Source organism: Lathamus discolor, chromosome 5 (assembly GCF_037157495.1).
Source record: "Lathamus discolor isolate bLatDis1 chromosome 5, bLatDis1.hap1, whole genome shotgun sequence".
Lineage (NCBI taxonomy): Eukaryota > Metazoa > Chordata > Aves > Psittaciformes > Psittacidae > Lathamus > Lathamus discolor.
In genome coordinates this window covers 123,980,428-123,994,785 of record NC_088888.1, presented here as the reverse complement: position 1 = coordinate 123,994,785, position 14,358 = coordinate 123,980,428, and the positions used below count along the sequence as shown (strand labels likewise).

Below are 14,358 nucleotides of genomic sequence, written 5' to 3'. Positions count from 1 at the left end.
AGGCATTATGGATCCATAACGTCTGCATTTAACAGAGCCTCTCTTGGTGCTGCAAACTAACGCCTCCCTCCCTTCCTTCCCCTGCAGTGTCTTCGTGTGGCGCTGCCTTTGAAAGCAGCCTCTCCTTACCGCTGTTACTGCCACCACCAGTGACTGGGCCAGCCTGGACAGCCACGACGCCTCGAGCCCTGCGGCTGCCGTGACCTCCACGCGATGCTGCACCGTGACACCTCCAGATTACTCATAGCATTTACTGAATGTGATCTCGCCCGCTAACCCCGAGGAGGAAGGAGACGTCTGAAAGGGAATCCTTTTGTAACCCGGGTAGGCCAAAGTGATGAACAGTTCACTCACAAAGCTGCTTTTGCCTAATACTGTGTTATCTAAACCCCGTCTGGGAAGGGAGCACACGGAGAAAACGCTGGGCCCTTTAATTTGCATCATTCCAAAATTTATGGCTTGATTTGTTCAAGAAAAGGGGTGGGTTTTTCACCACCTGCTTCAAACTCACCTTTGGTGCACTGAGTAAAGCTGCAGGTTTGAACGGGCGTGCTGGGGTCACACTTCAGCTGTCAGCGAGCGAAGGAGCAAAGTTATCAGTTTTTAAGTCCATCTTCTTTTTAAATATATATATTTGGCAAATTTTTCTATCCATGAAGTGCCTTTGAATAGTTTTCTATTAGTACGGGCTACAGCCTTGCCTCCCACCCCTTGCTTTCAACATACGGTGCTATAACTTTCACACAGAGGAGGGCTAACCATCACCACCTTTCCCAGCTGTGTACTTACTTCCATTGTCCCCGTTCTCTGCTTTGGGTTTCAACACCTTCACAAGTGAATTCCAAAATGTTCGTAACAGACGCAGCTCTGTGCTGTTCTAAGGACAATTCCCTGATGGCATCACACCCCTTGGTAAGCTGTTCACAACGTGCGTGGTGGTAGCGCGACTACAGCCGGAGTGCGAAGCTTAAATGGTGAGTAGAGGGGGAGAGGCTTGGTTAAAGATGCCAACAGTGAGGAAGCTGTTCCCCACGGTCTCATCCACTCCCTGTCTATGGGAAACTGTGCTTTAGGTAACTGCTTCCACAGGCAGGGGCCATCCACTCTGTTAATGGTGTGGAAGCCTCTGCATCACTGCTGCCTGTTCCTCCTGTGCTGGGGGCATTCCTGCAGGCATCCCAGGGAACACCTGGCACTGCCCATGCGCAGCGGTGTCTGCTGCTTGTGAGCAGAACAGAGCCCCCTCCCACACCAAACATTTACCTGCCCTTGGGAAGAGCAGCCCCTGTGCTCATTTGGACTCCTGTTCCCATCATCACCTCTCCTGTGGGACAGGAGAGCAGAGCAGACCACGAGCAGGGGGTCACGCAAGGCAAATAAAGCCCTTCAGTGCTTCTGTCAAAACCAAAACTCCAGGGACAGGGGAACTGGAGGAAAGTTCAACTTTTTCCAATGAAAGCGGCTGGAAAGGAATGGGAAGTGTGGGCAATGGCAAAGGATTTCTGAGATTTCGGCGAGAATAATGTCTTTTAAAATCACCTTTCTTGTAAACAGACTGTTGATCAAAGACATAAAGGCCAAAATAAAACCTTGAGACTTGCATTTGGTCTTTGAGAAGAGATGTTTGTTAGCGCTTGAGCCCCAGGTCAGGACCAAACCATTCTGAACCGGGGGAAGTTTCCTGCCAACCCATTTCTGATGCCCACTGCACAGAGGCGGCTGTTGGGTGCAATATCCAGTGCAAGGAGTGGATCAGTGGCCAGGTACCACACAAAAGTGCTTCAGCAACCTCAAAGCATCACCTTTTTTACAATTGAATTTATTAATTAATGCCTTGTATCACTACACAGAAGATCAGTTTGTCAGATACACAACAGGGCCCTATGCAGTCCTTGTTCTAGCCACACCTCCTTGCTGAGATGATGTAATCCTGGCAGGTGATGATGTCAGCGAGCACCTTCTCTGCCTTCCTTCCACATGGATTGTATCCCAGATAGAACCAGAATGAATTAATCACTGGTGATGTGACAAGCAGCTTAAAGCAGTAGTGTCTGTCAGGAAACACATTGTGTGTTTCTAGGGTCTGGCTTTATGTACAAAAGGTTCAGAAGTCACCATATCCGATACTGTAGAGTCAAGTCCTAGCGCATGGATTTATTTTCTAATGGTCAGGATGCCATTAATTACAAATCTGTGTCCCAAAGCAATCTGGATACAGGTTTCCAGGGTCCAGCTCTTAAATCAGATTCAACAAATTGATCTGGAAGGATCACTGGGACTTCTGCTTGCCAGTGTGCTCCCAAGCAGACTACGGCATCACACATCAATCGTCCCTAAAGCAAACCAGGCACCTTCACTTGGCTGGGGCTGGAATGCCCCTTTCACCATTTTCAACACCCAACTCACGCCACTTGAGCGGCAGCACCAACCAGAGCCACAGCCAAGAACCACGCGCCCACTGGAGCCGTCAGGAACGAGAGCTCTGGAACTGGAACTGCCCCAACTGCCTCGCACTGCCCGGACAGGAAGAACAGGTACTGAGAGGAGCCACCGACTCACATCGCCTACACACTGTGGCCACCACCATGTACAATGGGTATTGAATCACCATGAGCTTCAACAAAATAAACACAAATAGATCAATTTGCCTCAAGAAAGCAAAATGCCACCAGGTTCTGTCTAGAAGCTTTATTGATACTTGGGGTTTGGGTTGGTTGGGGGGTTTTTTTTTTTGCCTTTTTGTTGGGTTTTTTTTACATTTCACAATGCATTCCACAGACTTGGTTCAATACAGCTTAAACTGCAAGTGGAGAAATTCTCTCTTATTTCTTGCATAACAAGGTTTTAGGGTTCCCAACAACATTTGCAGCATTAGATACTCGGTCCACAGATTATGAGGGTTTGAGAGATCAGAATCAACTACTGTACGTTTGTGCCACAAAGTGTATGCTTGTCTCTTGCTTTAGGTGTATGTGGAGGTTCCTTCCTTCATCCCCCTCTCGCTGTTTGTTTTAACCAGATGCTAGTGTTTACACAGACAGTTTGGGGTTCAAGCTTGTGTGCTGCAGAGCTAGTCCAGCCACCAGTCAATTCTCTGAAGTACAAAGCACTGTGGAGCAGCTGAAAGATCTAAGCTTTGTGAAACACATATATATATATATATATATATATTGGCAATTGATAAAACAATAAAATCACAATACAGCTATAACTCATACCAAAAAGGCAAGGTTTGCTTTCAAAACTTGCTCAAATGGTATAATTCTTCTAAAACATCTCAGTTTAGAAAATGGGCATCAACCTACACAGACCATACACCGTGCACACACTGCAGTGCCTCCGCTCCACCCGCCCCAGCCGGGAACGCCGCAGGGACTACCGCTGACGAAGCAAAATGTACAGCTTTCAACTCTTGGGTTAGCCAGTGCTGCTGCACACAGGATAGAGGAAGATGATTAGTTTAGATCCATACATAGCAGCTTACGATACTTAGGATGATGAAACACATGGCAGTCAAAACAGTTATTTTTGTTTTCCTCAAACACTGCGTTGCTAAAAAATAAAGATCTGTGAAATTGCACTGCAATGTCAAGGGGTTTGCTATTCCCTGACCCTCCCCGTGTAAATCCAAATGAGTAGTTTTTTTTCCCCCTTAAAAGATGAACTTCCTATCGATACGTTGCTTCAGGCTTTTTACTCGGTTTTGCGCTTCAACCCAGGGATCTTTGCTTGGATCCTGCAAGAGGGAACAGAACGGCATTTGAGTACTGAACAAGAAGCAGGAGGTGTAAAACACAGTCGTAAAGCAGCAGCATGGCAAGGTAATGATCACAGCAACATACAACCCAGCGCAACCGCTCAATTCTTCTCCATTCCCCCCTGAGTTGCAACTGCTGAGGGCCCTGGGTTGAAAGACACAGATTTCTGGTAGAAGTCATACAGGATTAACTTAGCAGCAGCTTTAGCAAGAACTGAGCTGATTTTGTAACCATTCCAAATTTAAACAAAGGACTTTTTCCTCCCGGGAGCAGTGCACGTGATGTGTTTGTTACGTACAGGAACGCCACAGGTACCGAGAACTCTAAATGCTACTTATAAAGTGCAGTTTTACTCACTTCGCCATGGCATCTTTGACATTCTTGTTCACGAGTCCCAAATAATGGTCAATTTGGGCCTGAAACGGAAGAGGACAGATGTTACCAGCAGCTCTTACACTTACTGTGCTGCAGAATCCCACCACGCAACACGTGCCTTACACAGGAGACAGACTGTAAGGAAGGGGCTCACCCGTGTGTGTGTCCCAGGCTGACGCTGGAGTGCCCCCGGCTTCAGGCACAGCACACAGCAGCGGCTGCCCCGGAACAGCAGGGAGCAGCGGGCACGTGCCCACAGAAATCCACCTCTGGCTTCCAGAGCAGCCACTGGTGGCTCCCCGCCTCAGCTCCAGGCCAACACGAGGGTGGCACAACCAGCCCAGGCCCTCAGTGCCTCTGGGCAGCAGAGGGAAGGGAAGCGGCTTAGGTGGGCCGGGGCTGGTAACCAGCTTATGCCCTCGGTGAGCAGCTTCAGCCCCTCAAGAGGATTGCGGAGCCGGGTTAAGCCACACAACTTGTCCCTCCTCCTCCCCGGGCCACGGGGTTTCCTTTCCCTGCAGAGCACCCTGCTCCCTCCTAGGAGCTCGGAGGGGAGCCCATGAGGCTCCACCATCTGCTCCCAGCCCTTCTGCTCCCTCCCCACGTCCCAGGTCCCCCCCCGACCCCGAGCAGCCTTGTTTGTGAAAGAGGAGAAGGAACTGCTAAGCCGGGGCTGGCTGCCCCCTCCTGCACTGTGACCTGCAGCAGGCAGCCCCTGCTCCAGCCCGGCTGCAACTGAACTGAACTGAACACCTTTGGCTCCTTCTTGTCTCTTCCCTTCACATTTGTCTCCCGCAGGAGAAGCTCTGGACTGAGCCAAGCGTCTCCCACCTCCTGTTCCTGCCAGGGTGTCGTGGTTTAAACAGATTCCACAGGGCATGGTGAACCCCGACCATCAGCTCCAAAGGGTTCTGCAGAAACGTGCTTCCATCAGGATTACCGCACTGTGCTCTGCTCTGGTCCTGCCCAAGCTGGATCAGGGCAGAGGAGGCCTCCAGGTTAATCAGGCCTTTGTCCGAACTGCTTGCTGGGGAAGCTCTCCCATGCTGCCGTTGAAGAGGAGGGGAAGCACACGCAGCCCGGGCTCCGAAGTGAACGTGACCTCCCTGGCACTGCCTCCTGGCTCAAGGCCTTTGAAAGGCTTTCAGGATTTTAGCAGATTGGGGTGAATTCTGGGTTTATTCGCTTGTGGCAGTTTTGTGATTCACATGAAGCACTCACCTGATGTCTCTCATAAATAACAGGAACACTGAAGAGCGAGATCAAAGCTGGGAGAGAGCACAGCAGAGGTATAAACAGACAGAAGGGAGGGTGTGCAGGTAACACAAACCCTGCCTTCCACACCTTGACTTTGCCTTCCACAAGGTACAAGAAATAACCAAGCCACACAGAGCAACTGTTGGCTGCTAATTTCAATAACCCCTGCGAAGCAGAGGCTGGGCTGGTCTCCAGGTCTCATTCACAGCACCCCAACCTGGTCACTGTGGGTTATGAGGGGATGCCTCAGCTTCTGCCAGGGCCAGGTGGGTTCCAACACCTGAAGCTCTGCTCTGGGATACGAGGAACAAAACTGCCTGTGGTGGGACATGGCCAGAGCCAGCTGGAACCTCCTCCGCAGCCCCAGGCTAACCCCGACAGGGACAAGCACAACAGAAGGTGCTTTCAAATGATACAAAGTCTGAATTGCTCAGATTGCTGGGTTTGGAACAACACGGTTCAAAATGACCTGTTCCAGTGTTATCAACACCCCAGAGAAAGGACACGGAGCTACCGTATCCTGCTACGTGCTCCAGAACACAGGAGCAGCCCCATGGTACCCAGCAGACCTCAGTGCTTCCCCTGGTTATTCTGTATTGGGCATGGTTTCAAACACTTACCCAGAATCAGCAATGTCAGACCATTAAACAAGGCACCAACATAAGTGAACACCCACATCAACACTGCAAACTGGAAAGGAAAGAGAAACAGCGTGTGTCAGCCCGTGGCCTTGCCACTGCAACTGCTCAGAGCTTTAACCACACACACAGAACTGAAACACCCCAAGCCCCTTCACCCTTGGATGTCTCGTGTAATGAGAGAGGAGCGACAAGGCGGCTGAAGGGCTCAGTAACGGGATATGTGGTCTGGGTCATGGGCTGAATTGAGCCCGAGTCTGCAGTGACCACAAGCTGTGAGCTCTTGGTGGCTGCTCCGTGTCCTCTGCATTATTTGGTGCTTTCAAATCCATGTCAAACAGCAATGGGCAAACACAGCTCCTACCTCCCACCCTCCAGAGAGATGGCACGAGACAAGGAAGCGAGAGGTCTGAGGGCTGGTGTGTGACAGAGCTGGGAAGCCGGTCAGCTGCTGGGGTGGCAGCACAACAGCATCCAAGCGCATCCAGGCTTGGTACCAACGATCAGTCACACTTTGGCTCAGCAAAGCTCTCAGTGAACACTGACCAGGGCAGGCAGGTTTCTGTCACCCTGGGACTAAAACCTCTCTGGAGGTACACGGCAAGGCTGGGTTGATTGGCTTTTACCCTTTAAGAAACAGGAGCTTTGGATACTAAAACTTCAGAGAGGAGTCAACAGCGCCGGGCAATGGAAGCTGGCTCCAAGTCGGAGGCAAACTCAGAAGCAAAGGTGTCCCTTCTGTTCACAGACACCCAAACCCCCTCAGTGCTGCAACTGCTGGCTTCATCCCCAGCCCAGCTCACACCCAGTCCCTGTTCTTACCCCAGCACCCACTGACTGCACTCACACAGCTCCTCCGCTCGCCCTGCACAAAGAAGGGGGCTTTGGGCCCCCGTGCTCAGCCAGGTGGAGCGTGTCCCGAGCACACCTCTGACCTATACCAGGGGAGGCAGCCGATGCTATTTCTGTGCAGGGTTCCTCCCCAAGGAAAAGCAGCCCGGTTCTTCTAGTGTTGCATGGCCCACGAGGAGCTGAGCAGCAGCCAGGGGCTGGCTGTCACAAACAGCGCATTTACCAGGGCCTGGCTCCGGCTAAACACGGAATCGCGCTTTGCTTGTGAAGAGACCTCGGCCCTTTCCTCTCCTGAGCACATGGGCTTCTTTCGTGTGCAAGACACTGAACAGGCAGTGGGAGGTGTCCCTGCCCGTGGCAGGGGTTGGAACTGGATGAGCTTTAAGGTCCCTTCCAACCCAAATCATTCTATGATTGTAATGAGTGAAGGTGAAGCACTCTGGTGAGCAGGAGATGAGTGTGAGGAGAAGACTGGTACAAAGGCCTGGGAAGAAAAAGCTGCATGCTGAAGGCCGATGGGAGCGGGTAAGGATCTGCCCTGCAGCTGAGTCACACTGAAGTTATGTATCCAAACATCCACTTTTAGCTTATCGTAAGATGTAAAGTATCCAAACCAAACAAAATCAAGTGCCAACAGCAAGATAAGGGCATGAGAATCAACGCAAGCTTAACTGTGGGACCCCTGTAACAAGCAGAAGTTACTGCAAGAGCTTCGTTCAAAGCAGCTGATCCCATTCAAACTTCAGCAGCATTAACTCCGAGTCGTGCACTTCTTATCTCTGGGTTCCTCCTCGATGTGACGCAGGCACCCCCTGGCACAGTCACCCCTCAGGCAAGGCTGATGTTGCCATGGACTGAAGGACTCTGGCAGGGTTACCAAGCAAAACACAGCTCATTGCTCCAGCCTCCCTCATGATTCATTCAAACCTTGGCCCAGTTCTGCTCTGCAGTGCCAGGGCGAGCGCTGGCTGCCAGCCTCTGCACAAGAGACTTCAACAGAGCAAATGCTCTCCCTGCACAGCAAGCCTGGACATGCAGCACATCCCCCTGCCCAGCCAAGGGAGGGAAGTTAACTTCTAATGCAGCAAAAATACCCCCAGGTCTGTGGTCATTCAGGTTGATTTTTCCTGCAGGCTTTGCATTCAGAGAACTGAAGGTGCCAGCTTCAAGCACACACATCCTGCCAGCCAGCCACCTATTAGTGCGGAGAAGAGAAGGCTCAGGGGGGACCTTGTTGCTGACAGGAAGATGGAGCCAGGAGGGGCTGGGCTCTGCTCCCAAGGAACAAGGGATGGGACAAGAGGAACCGGCCTCAAGCTGCCCCAGGGCAGGTTTAGATGGAGCTGAGGAACAATTCCTGCCCCAGAGGGTGCTCAGGCATTGGAACAGGCTGCCCAGGGCAGGGCTGCAGGCACCGGCCCTGCAAGGGTTCACACCCCGTGGAGACGAGGCCTCAGTGCCATGGGGCAGGGGTGGCCTTGGCAGTGCTGGGCAGTGGTTGGACTGGATGAGCTTAAAGGGCGTTTCCAACCTAATTGAATCTGTGATTCGATCACCTCCTCTTGTGGGCACCATCCGGCCAGGTGAGCACTGAGTAACGCTGCTGAAGACTAAGACCGAGGCAGAAAATGCAAGTTCATGCAAGCAGAGGGTAACAGCTTGAATCAATCCCAAAGTCCAACCTTTATCGGCACTACCCAATCCTATTCAGTGAGCACCGATTTTATGGCCCAAAGAAGATCGAAATCCAGGAGTTAATGTTTGGCTGGCACAGGCTTTGCTCCTCCCAGAGTCTGACCAGCCTAAGGTCTAATGACTGCATGTGCAGGTTGTAATCCCCTTCACTTATTCATCCCGGGCGGGAGTGGGAACCCTAAACCCAACAAGACCAACTTCCTCTAGCACATCGCTGCGAGACGCCAGGGCTACCAAAGCAAACGCAGTGCAGCCAAAACCTCCCACTCTCCTCCCACAACTCCTCCTCTTCCCTTCACACACTTTGTCAGTTAAAACACTGCTCTGGGATTAAGTGGAGCTGACCTCAATCCCACATTTACACACTGGCCTCTGGTTTTTGTTCTCCTTCGAAAGGAGACAACTCAGCCTCTCAAGCGCAGAAGGGGTTACCTGGGACCCATCTAAGCACTTCAAGCTCCAGATGAGAAAGAAAGCAGAAGGCAACCCGGGACTGACCTACAAAGATAATGCTGCTCTTCCCACACACTCACGACCAAGGGAAAGCACCATGCCCAAGCTCAGCCTGAGCGTTAGGACGATCCACACACCAGTAACACCCCAGTGTATCTGATGGGCCTGCATCGAGGTTTTGCCTCTCTCTTTCCAATGATTCCTAACTCCCCAGCACCCAGAGCACACCACAATTTAATGGCAAATCCAGGAATGTCCATATGGCAATTTCTTTACTATAAAATAGTTGCAGCAAGGAGCTCTGCTTCTCAAAGCATCAACTGAGCAGAGGCAAAAGCCACCATGCTCAGTGCCAGACCGGCTGCGGCAGCACATCGCTGTTGAGCAGGACAAAGTGCAGCTCTCCTGGGCTCCCTGGCAAGGGCTCCTCTGGAATTGCTCCTCCCAAGCTCTGAGGAGCTTCTTTGAGCTGCATAAATATTTATAGTCCATTTTAAGACCTCCATGTCTGAAGCATTGTTTAATAAAGCAAGAAAATCCTTCACAAGACGGATTTTACAGCCAGGACTATTACACACAATAACCTGACCTGCAGACATCTCCTACATTAAAGCTCTCTAATTATACACAAACATGCTGCTTCCTACAGTGAAGATGTTTAAACTACACGAGCCAAGACATTTCTATTTTGTGTTAAACCAGGGCTGCTGTACTCCCTTAGACCCCAGCATCAGCATCACCTCCTCAGGCACAAGCTCTTCAGATCAGTAACCTGTGCTCATGAACTCTCCTGACATTCACTGGTTTCAGATAAGGTTTGCTCCCAGCTACCATAAATTACACTCATTAACATACATAAAACGTTTTGAATGTCAGAAGAGAAGGGAAATGAATCAGTTGAGCTGAACAAACATGTCTTTCCTATAGCCCACAGCCTCGAAGGCATTCTGACTGGAATTAATTCTGCTTCCTACCTAATCCCTCTGCAAGGCCTGGTTTTCTAAACAGTGTCAACTGAAGCAGGAGTTGGCTGCCCACTGCTTCCTTTTCCTTCCCTGCAATGGATCGGGATCTCTAAACAACCCTTATAACTCAGATGAAGAAACGTATCACAAAGGGCTTAATTATTAAAGGAACACAAGTGACCTTGTGGCTGCCAAAGTTTCTGTGCTGGTGTTCAGGCAGATCAAACATGACTCAAAGTTAACTTTTCTTTGAACGCTGAAACTCAATCCCCTTAAAAACCCCACAATAGACAAAGGGTATGTCCCTTCCTTCCCTCACACTCCAAGTTTTAGTTATCAAATGCAATTCTGGCTGTGGAACAGTAATTCTCTTGGCCAAGGCTGTGGCCTTCAGATGCTGCAGAGATGAATCCCAAGTACTCAGTTCCGTAAGCACGACTGTGACACACAGCTTCATACAGCCCAGACTAATGAGCAGTGGCGAGAGGGTTTATTCATCCATCAAAACACATCAAACCCCAGCCTAATATCTTCCATCTCCTCTTCCCTTTGGAGAAAATGCATCTTTATCACCAGCAGCAGACCCCAGGTAACAACCCCACAGCCCCATCCTCTCCCCCATCTCCAGAGGGATGGGACTCACTGCAGACTCGCATCAGGTGCTGCTTTTCCAGCACAAACTCTGCTTAAGTTGGATCATAATGAGAAACTGGATCAGAAGCTCTGGGTAAGATCCTGAGATCCACCTCTGATTTATACTGCAGAGATCCAACACAATCTTCCCTTTTCCTCTCCCTTCCCCCAACCCTGCAGCAACTCAAAGGACTTTACAAAGCCCTGAGTGAGGGATTTCCTTTCTTCCAAGAAGATTAAGCAAACTGAGAAAGAAAGGGCCAGCACATTGTACTTGGTAAAGGAAACAACTGTTTGAAAAACAAAGGAACACTATTAGCTTGAAAGGAGGGAAAGTAATCCTCACAGAGCAGAGCTGAAGGGTTTGCAGCCAATTCTATCACTATTATTATGCACTGTCAATTTTGCTCTGCCACCTTCAAAAGTGCTACTTGCAGCTACTGAAGGTATCTGCTGGGCAGCACTGCACACTTCAGGGAGAGTAACTTGCAAACCCCGTTTCAGTGACGTGCAGGACTAAAAGCAGCAGATTTCTGCTGTTCAGCACCAAAGAGGAGGTGTAAGGCTGAGCTACATGCAGCCAGGGATTATGTCAGTTTTCCACTGGTTATTATTATACCGGCAAAATGAAGCGGAGCTAAAGTTATCCACTGTTACTGCAGGCAGCACTTGATGTTCAGCTCAGTGTGGCTAACAGAAAGCTCTACTTCTTGACAAACAAAAAGGCTCATTACTTCCAACACCCAAACAAAAACTCCTTATTTACTTACACAGCGCCAAAGCTGCTATTGTTCCTCCACGTTCCTGAGGACTAGTGGGCTTTGTAACCCAGGTCAGCAAGGGACCTATTTACACAAGGCTGCTGCTTCTACCCTGGAGCAAACTTACCTTCAGAGAATCAACTAAGTCATCGACTAGGAAGAGACGTCTCAGCTCTTTGACTGTGCCATTAATGTGACCAAGCACAACGTTACTGTACTTCTGAATAAGCTCTTCAGAGACAGCTACATCAGACTCCAAGTAAGCCCTGCAAGAAAGAAGAGCTTATGAAACTTCACTGTAGGAGTACTGCCAAGCAGTGTCAACATATGTTTTATATATATAACATCAACATGTGTTCCTTTGAATTCTATAAAGGGAAAAACCTTTTGCTAAAAACAGTTCTTACAGTTAGTGACAGCAGTTCTTTTAAGATAAAGGTATAAGCTCCTATATGGGGAAGTGTTCTTTCCACCATTTTGATGCTTCTATCTGCAGTTGCAGTGGCCACAGCAATTTAGATTTTTTAATTAGAGATTAATTTATCTATTTTGCCTGTTGGAGGAAGAAGGAGCAATGCAGCTCATCTGTAACAGGGCACTCATGTTATAGTTGCTGCAGTTGCTGAGCTTTTGTTTAGGGGGGATTCTGATTTGGGGTGAAAAGCTGAAAAATGAACACTGGAGGCTCCCATGGCTGTCACTTAAGGCAAAGCCAAGCACAGCCTTGCGGCAAGTCCAAAGCAAATGCAAACACTTCAAACAGTAACTACAGTAGGCAGCCATTTCAAGGCTGCATTCTGCTATCCATGCTTGGCTCCAATCTGCACACCCTTCTCAGCTCATCTGTAAGATATTCAGTACCTGAACCACAAATTAAGCCCATTTCAGACACGTGCTCTTCACTGCCTAAATTCAAGTAAGGACAACCGTGTAGGTGAAGGTATGCAGACAAGAAGCAATCAGGTTTGTGGGACAAGAACATCTGGATGCTTCTTACGAATATCAGTAGTTTTAGAAATAAACTACAGTAAGAGCACAGGTAAAACAAGTCGTGCTTGTTCTTGCTAAGACAGAACTGGGAAACCTGGAAATGCTGTTTGGGTTCCCAAGAGCACCATTGGGTAAAGAGAGCTAGCAGGATTTCAGGTGGGAATTACCCTCATGTGGGTGAATAAGGAGGGCCATGCAAGGCCTTGGTGGGTTAAAGCAAGCAAGCAAGCAACCAAAGCCCTAACTTTACAAAAGATACAGTTTCATACTGCTATACTGAATGTTCAAATGGAGTTTCTATCCGAGTTTTGCCCCACACTGGTTTGGACACAGATTGGCTTCCACTGGGTAAATGAGCCACAACACCCAGAGAGGAATGGAGGTAAATCCAAGAAAACACTTTACTTTGCCTTACTGAAGATGAGAGGAAAAGAATGAGAACAACTGAAACCAGCACAAAATCAGGGAGAGCTGTAAAGAGGAGGGAAAGCAGGAGTTTCGGAAAGGTGCAAGGGAAGGCGAGACGGAACCAGTTCATTGATTAATGAAGGGAGAGAAGTGAGTCTGAGCAATGTGAGGCAGGGCTGGTGTGCAAACAGGGAACAGGCACTCTTAGCAATTAATCACATTAGTTAAGTTTCTCCTTCTCTTCAGATGCAGCTTGGGCACCGCTGTACTCCCCACAGGGAAGCAGGAATACCATGGGTACCACATTCCCACCCTGCAGAGATGTGTACATGTGGGAAGCCACAAGGGCTTAGCTCATCACTTCAAGCAAAGAGCTGAGGTCCTGTTCAAGGACCTCAGTTAATCCTATGACTCAATTCCTGAAGCCACAGAATCCAGAGTCCAAGTTTCTGGATTTCTGATCTGGGCAGGCCTCAATGAACCTGGATTCTGCTGGTGAGAAGGCAGCCTTGTGTGCGGAGAACACAGCCATGCTGCTACACCCAAACCACAGACTTTAACAGTACTCTTTAAAGAAAAGTCCCCAAAAGATAAAAGGATCCCCTGGTGCATTTACTCTGATTTTTGCTAAATATACTGCATGGGAAGTGCTGCATCTCCTGGGAATCCTTTACATTTTGCAGCTCATCTGCCACTGATTCACATTCTGAAGACTCTACCATTCTAAAAAGCATGTATTAGTCCATTAGATTGAAGTATTTGGGGTTTTTTTTATGTAATTTAAGATACTCCAGCATTCCCAAGGAAATCCCAGGTACCAAGCACACAGTTCAATTTCTTTACCACTGTGTATGCCTGCTGAGAAAAACTGAAAGAGTCACAGGCCGGGCGTTTTCCACTACAGACAACATACATTATATGCGACATATTACAGCCTCTGTCATCCCCTGTGCTCCCAACAGCACCAATACTGCTCCCCAAAACAGCACACTTCCTGTTAATGAAAGGAAGACTCTCACCTGAACGGGTGGCCTTCATCGGACTTCTGGATTGCCTGGATAACTCCCTTGTATATCCTAAAGCTGATCGTCACCGAAAGCAGGGCCAAGGCAATGTAAGCTGTCACGCTCACGATGCTGAACACTGTTAATGAGAGCAGCAGGAACAAGCTGGCACCAAACACCACTCCTGTCTTCTTAATGTCTCGCCAGTAAAGGAGGTCAATAACTAGAATTTAAAGAAGGAAAGAAATTAGAACAAGAAACCTTTTGCAACCGTATGAAAACAGTAAAACACGATTCACTTCACTGATAAGAGTCATCAAGAATGGAATTTGCCATCTCACTGTGACACCAGAGCTGAAATGACAACTAATAGGTTATTCTAGCACTGGTTCTGCACTGGACTTCCGATTATTGAGATTATTGTCATTAGGATTACCTCAAATGTAATTGCTGAAGTTTAAGAACAACTCTGCCCTTAAGCAATGCCAGAATTAATCTCTTCGACTACTGCTCTGCACTCTGCACCAGAACCATGGCAGTTTGTGCTTCATTTCATTCTATTTTTGTGC

At 48.9% G+C, this 14,358-nt stretch overlaps 2 protein-coding genes across 6 annotated transcripts in view; one reads left to right on the top strand and one right to left on the bottom strand.

Annotated features, from left to right (window-relative positions):
• The window catches only part of EML6 (EMAP like 6), a 116,907-nt gene extending 115,305 nt beyond the window's left edge, over window positions 1-1,602 (top strand). Inside the window, exon 41 of the mRNA XM_065682510.1 lies at window positions 88-1,602. Coding sequence (XP_065538582.1) covers window positions 88-112 — 25 coding nt within the window. The 3' untranslated portion in view covers window positions 113-1,602. The remainder of the gene's footprint in view (window positions 1-87) is intronic.
• A 1,071-nt stretch (window positions 1,603-2,673) lies between these two features.
• RTN4 (reticulon 4) overlaps window positions 2,674-14,358 on the bottom strand; it is a 49,046-nt gene continuing 37,361 nt past the window's right edge. For all 5 annotated transcript variants that reach the window (XM_065682511.1, XM_065682512.1, XM_065682513.1 and 2 more), the window contains 6 exons: window positions 13,805-14,012; window positions 11,515-11,653; window positions 6,011-6,080; window positions 5,355-5,401; window positions 4,116-4,174; window positions 2,674-3,736 (listed from right to left, as the gene is read on the bottom strand). In XM_065682511.1, the coding sequence (XP_065538583.1) occupies window positions 3,694-3,736; window positions 4,116-4,174; window positions 5,355-5,401; window positions 6,011-6,080; window positions 11,515-11,653; window positions 13,805-14,012 (566 nt within the window). In that variant the 3' untranslated portion in view covers window positions 2,674-3,693. The remainder of the gene's footprint in view (window positions 3,737-4,115; window positions 4,175-5,354; window positions 5,402-6,010; window positions 6,081-11,514; window positions 11,654-13,804; window positions 14,013-14,358) is intronic.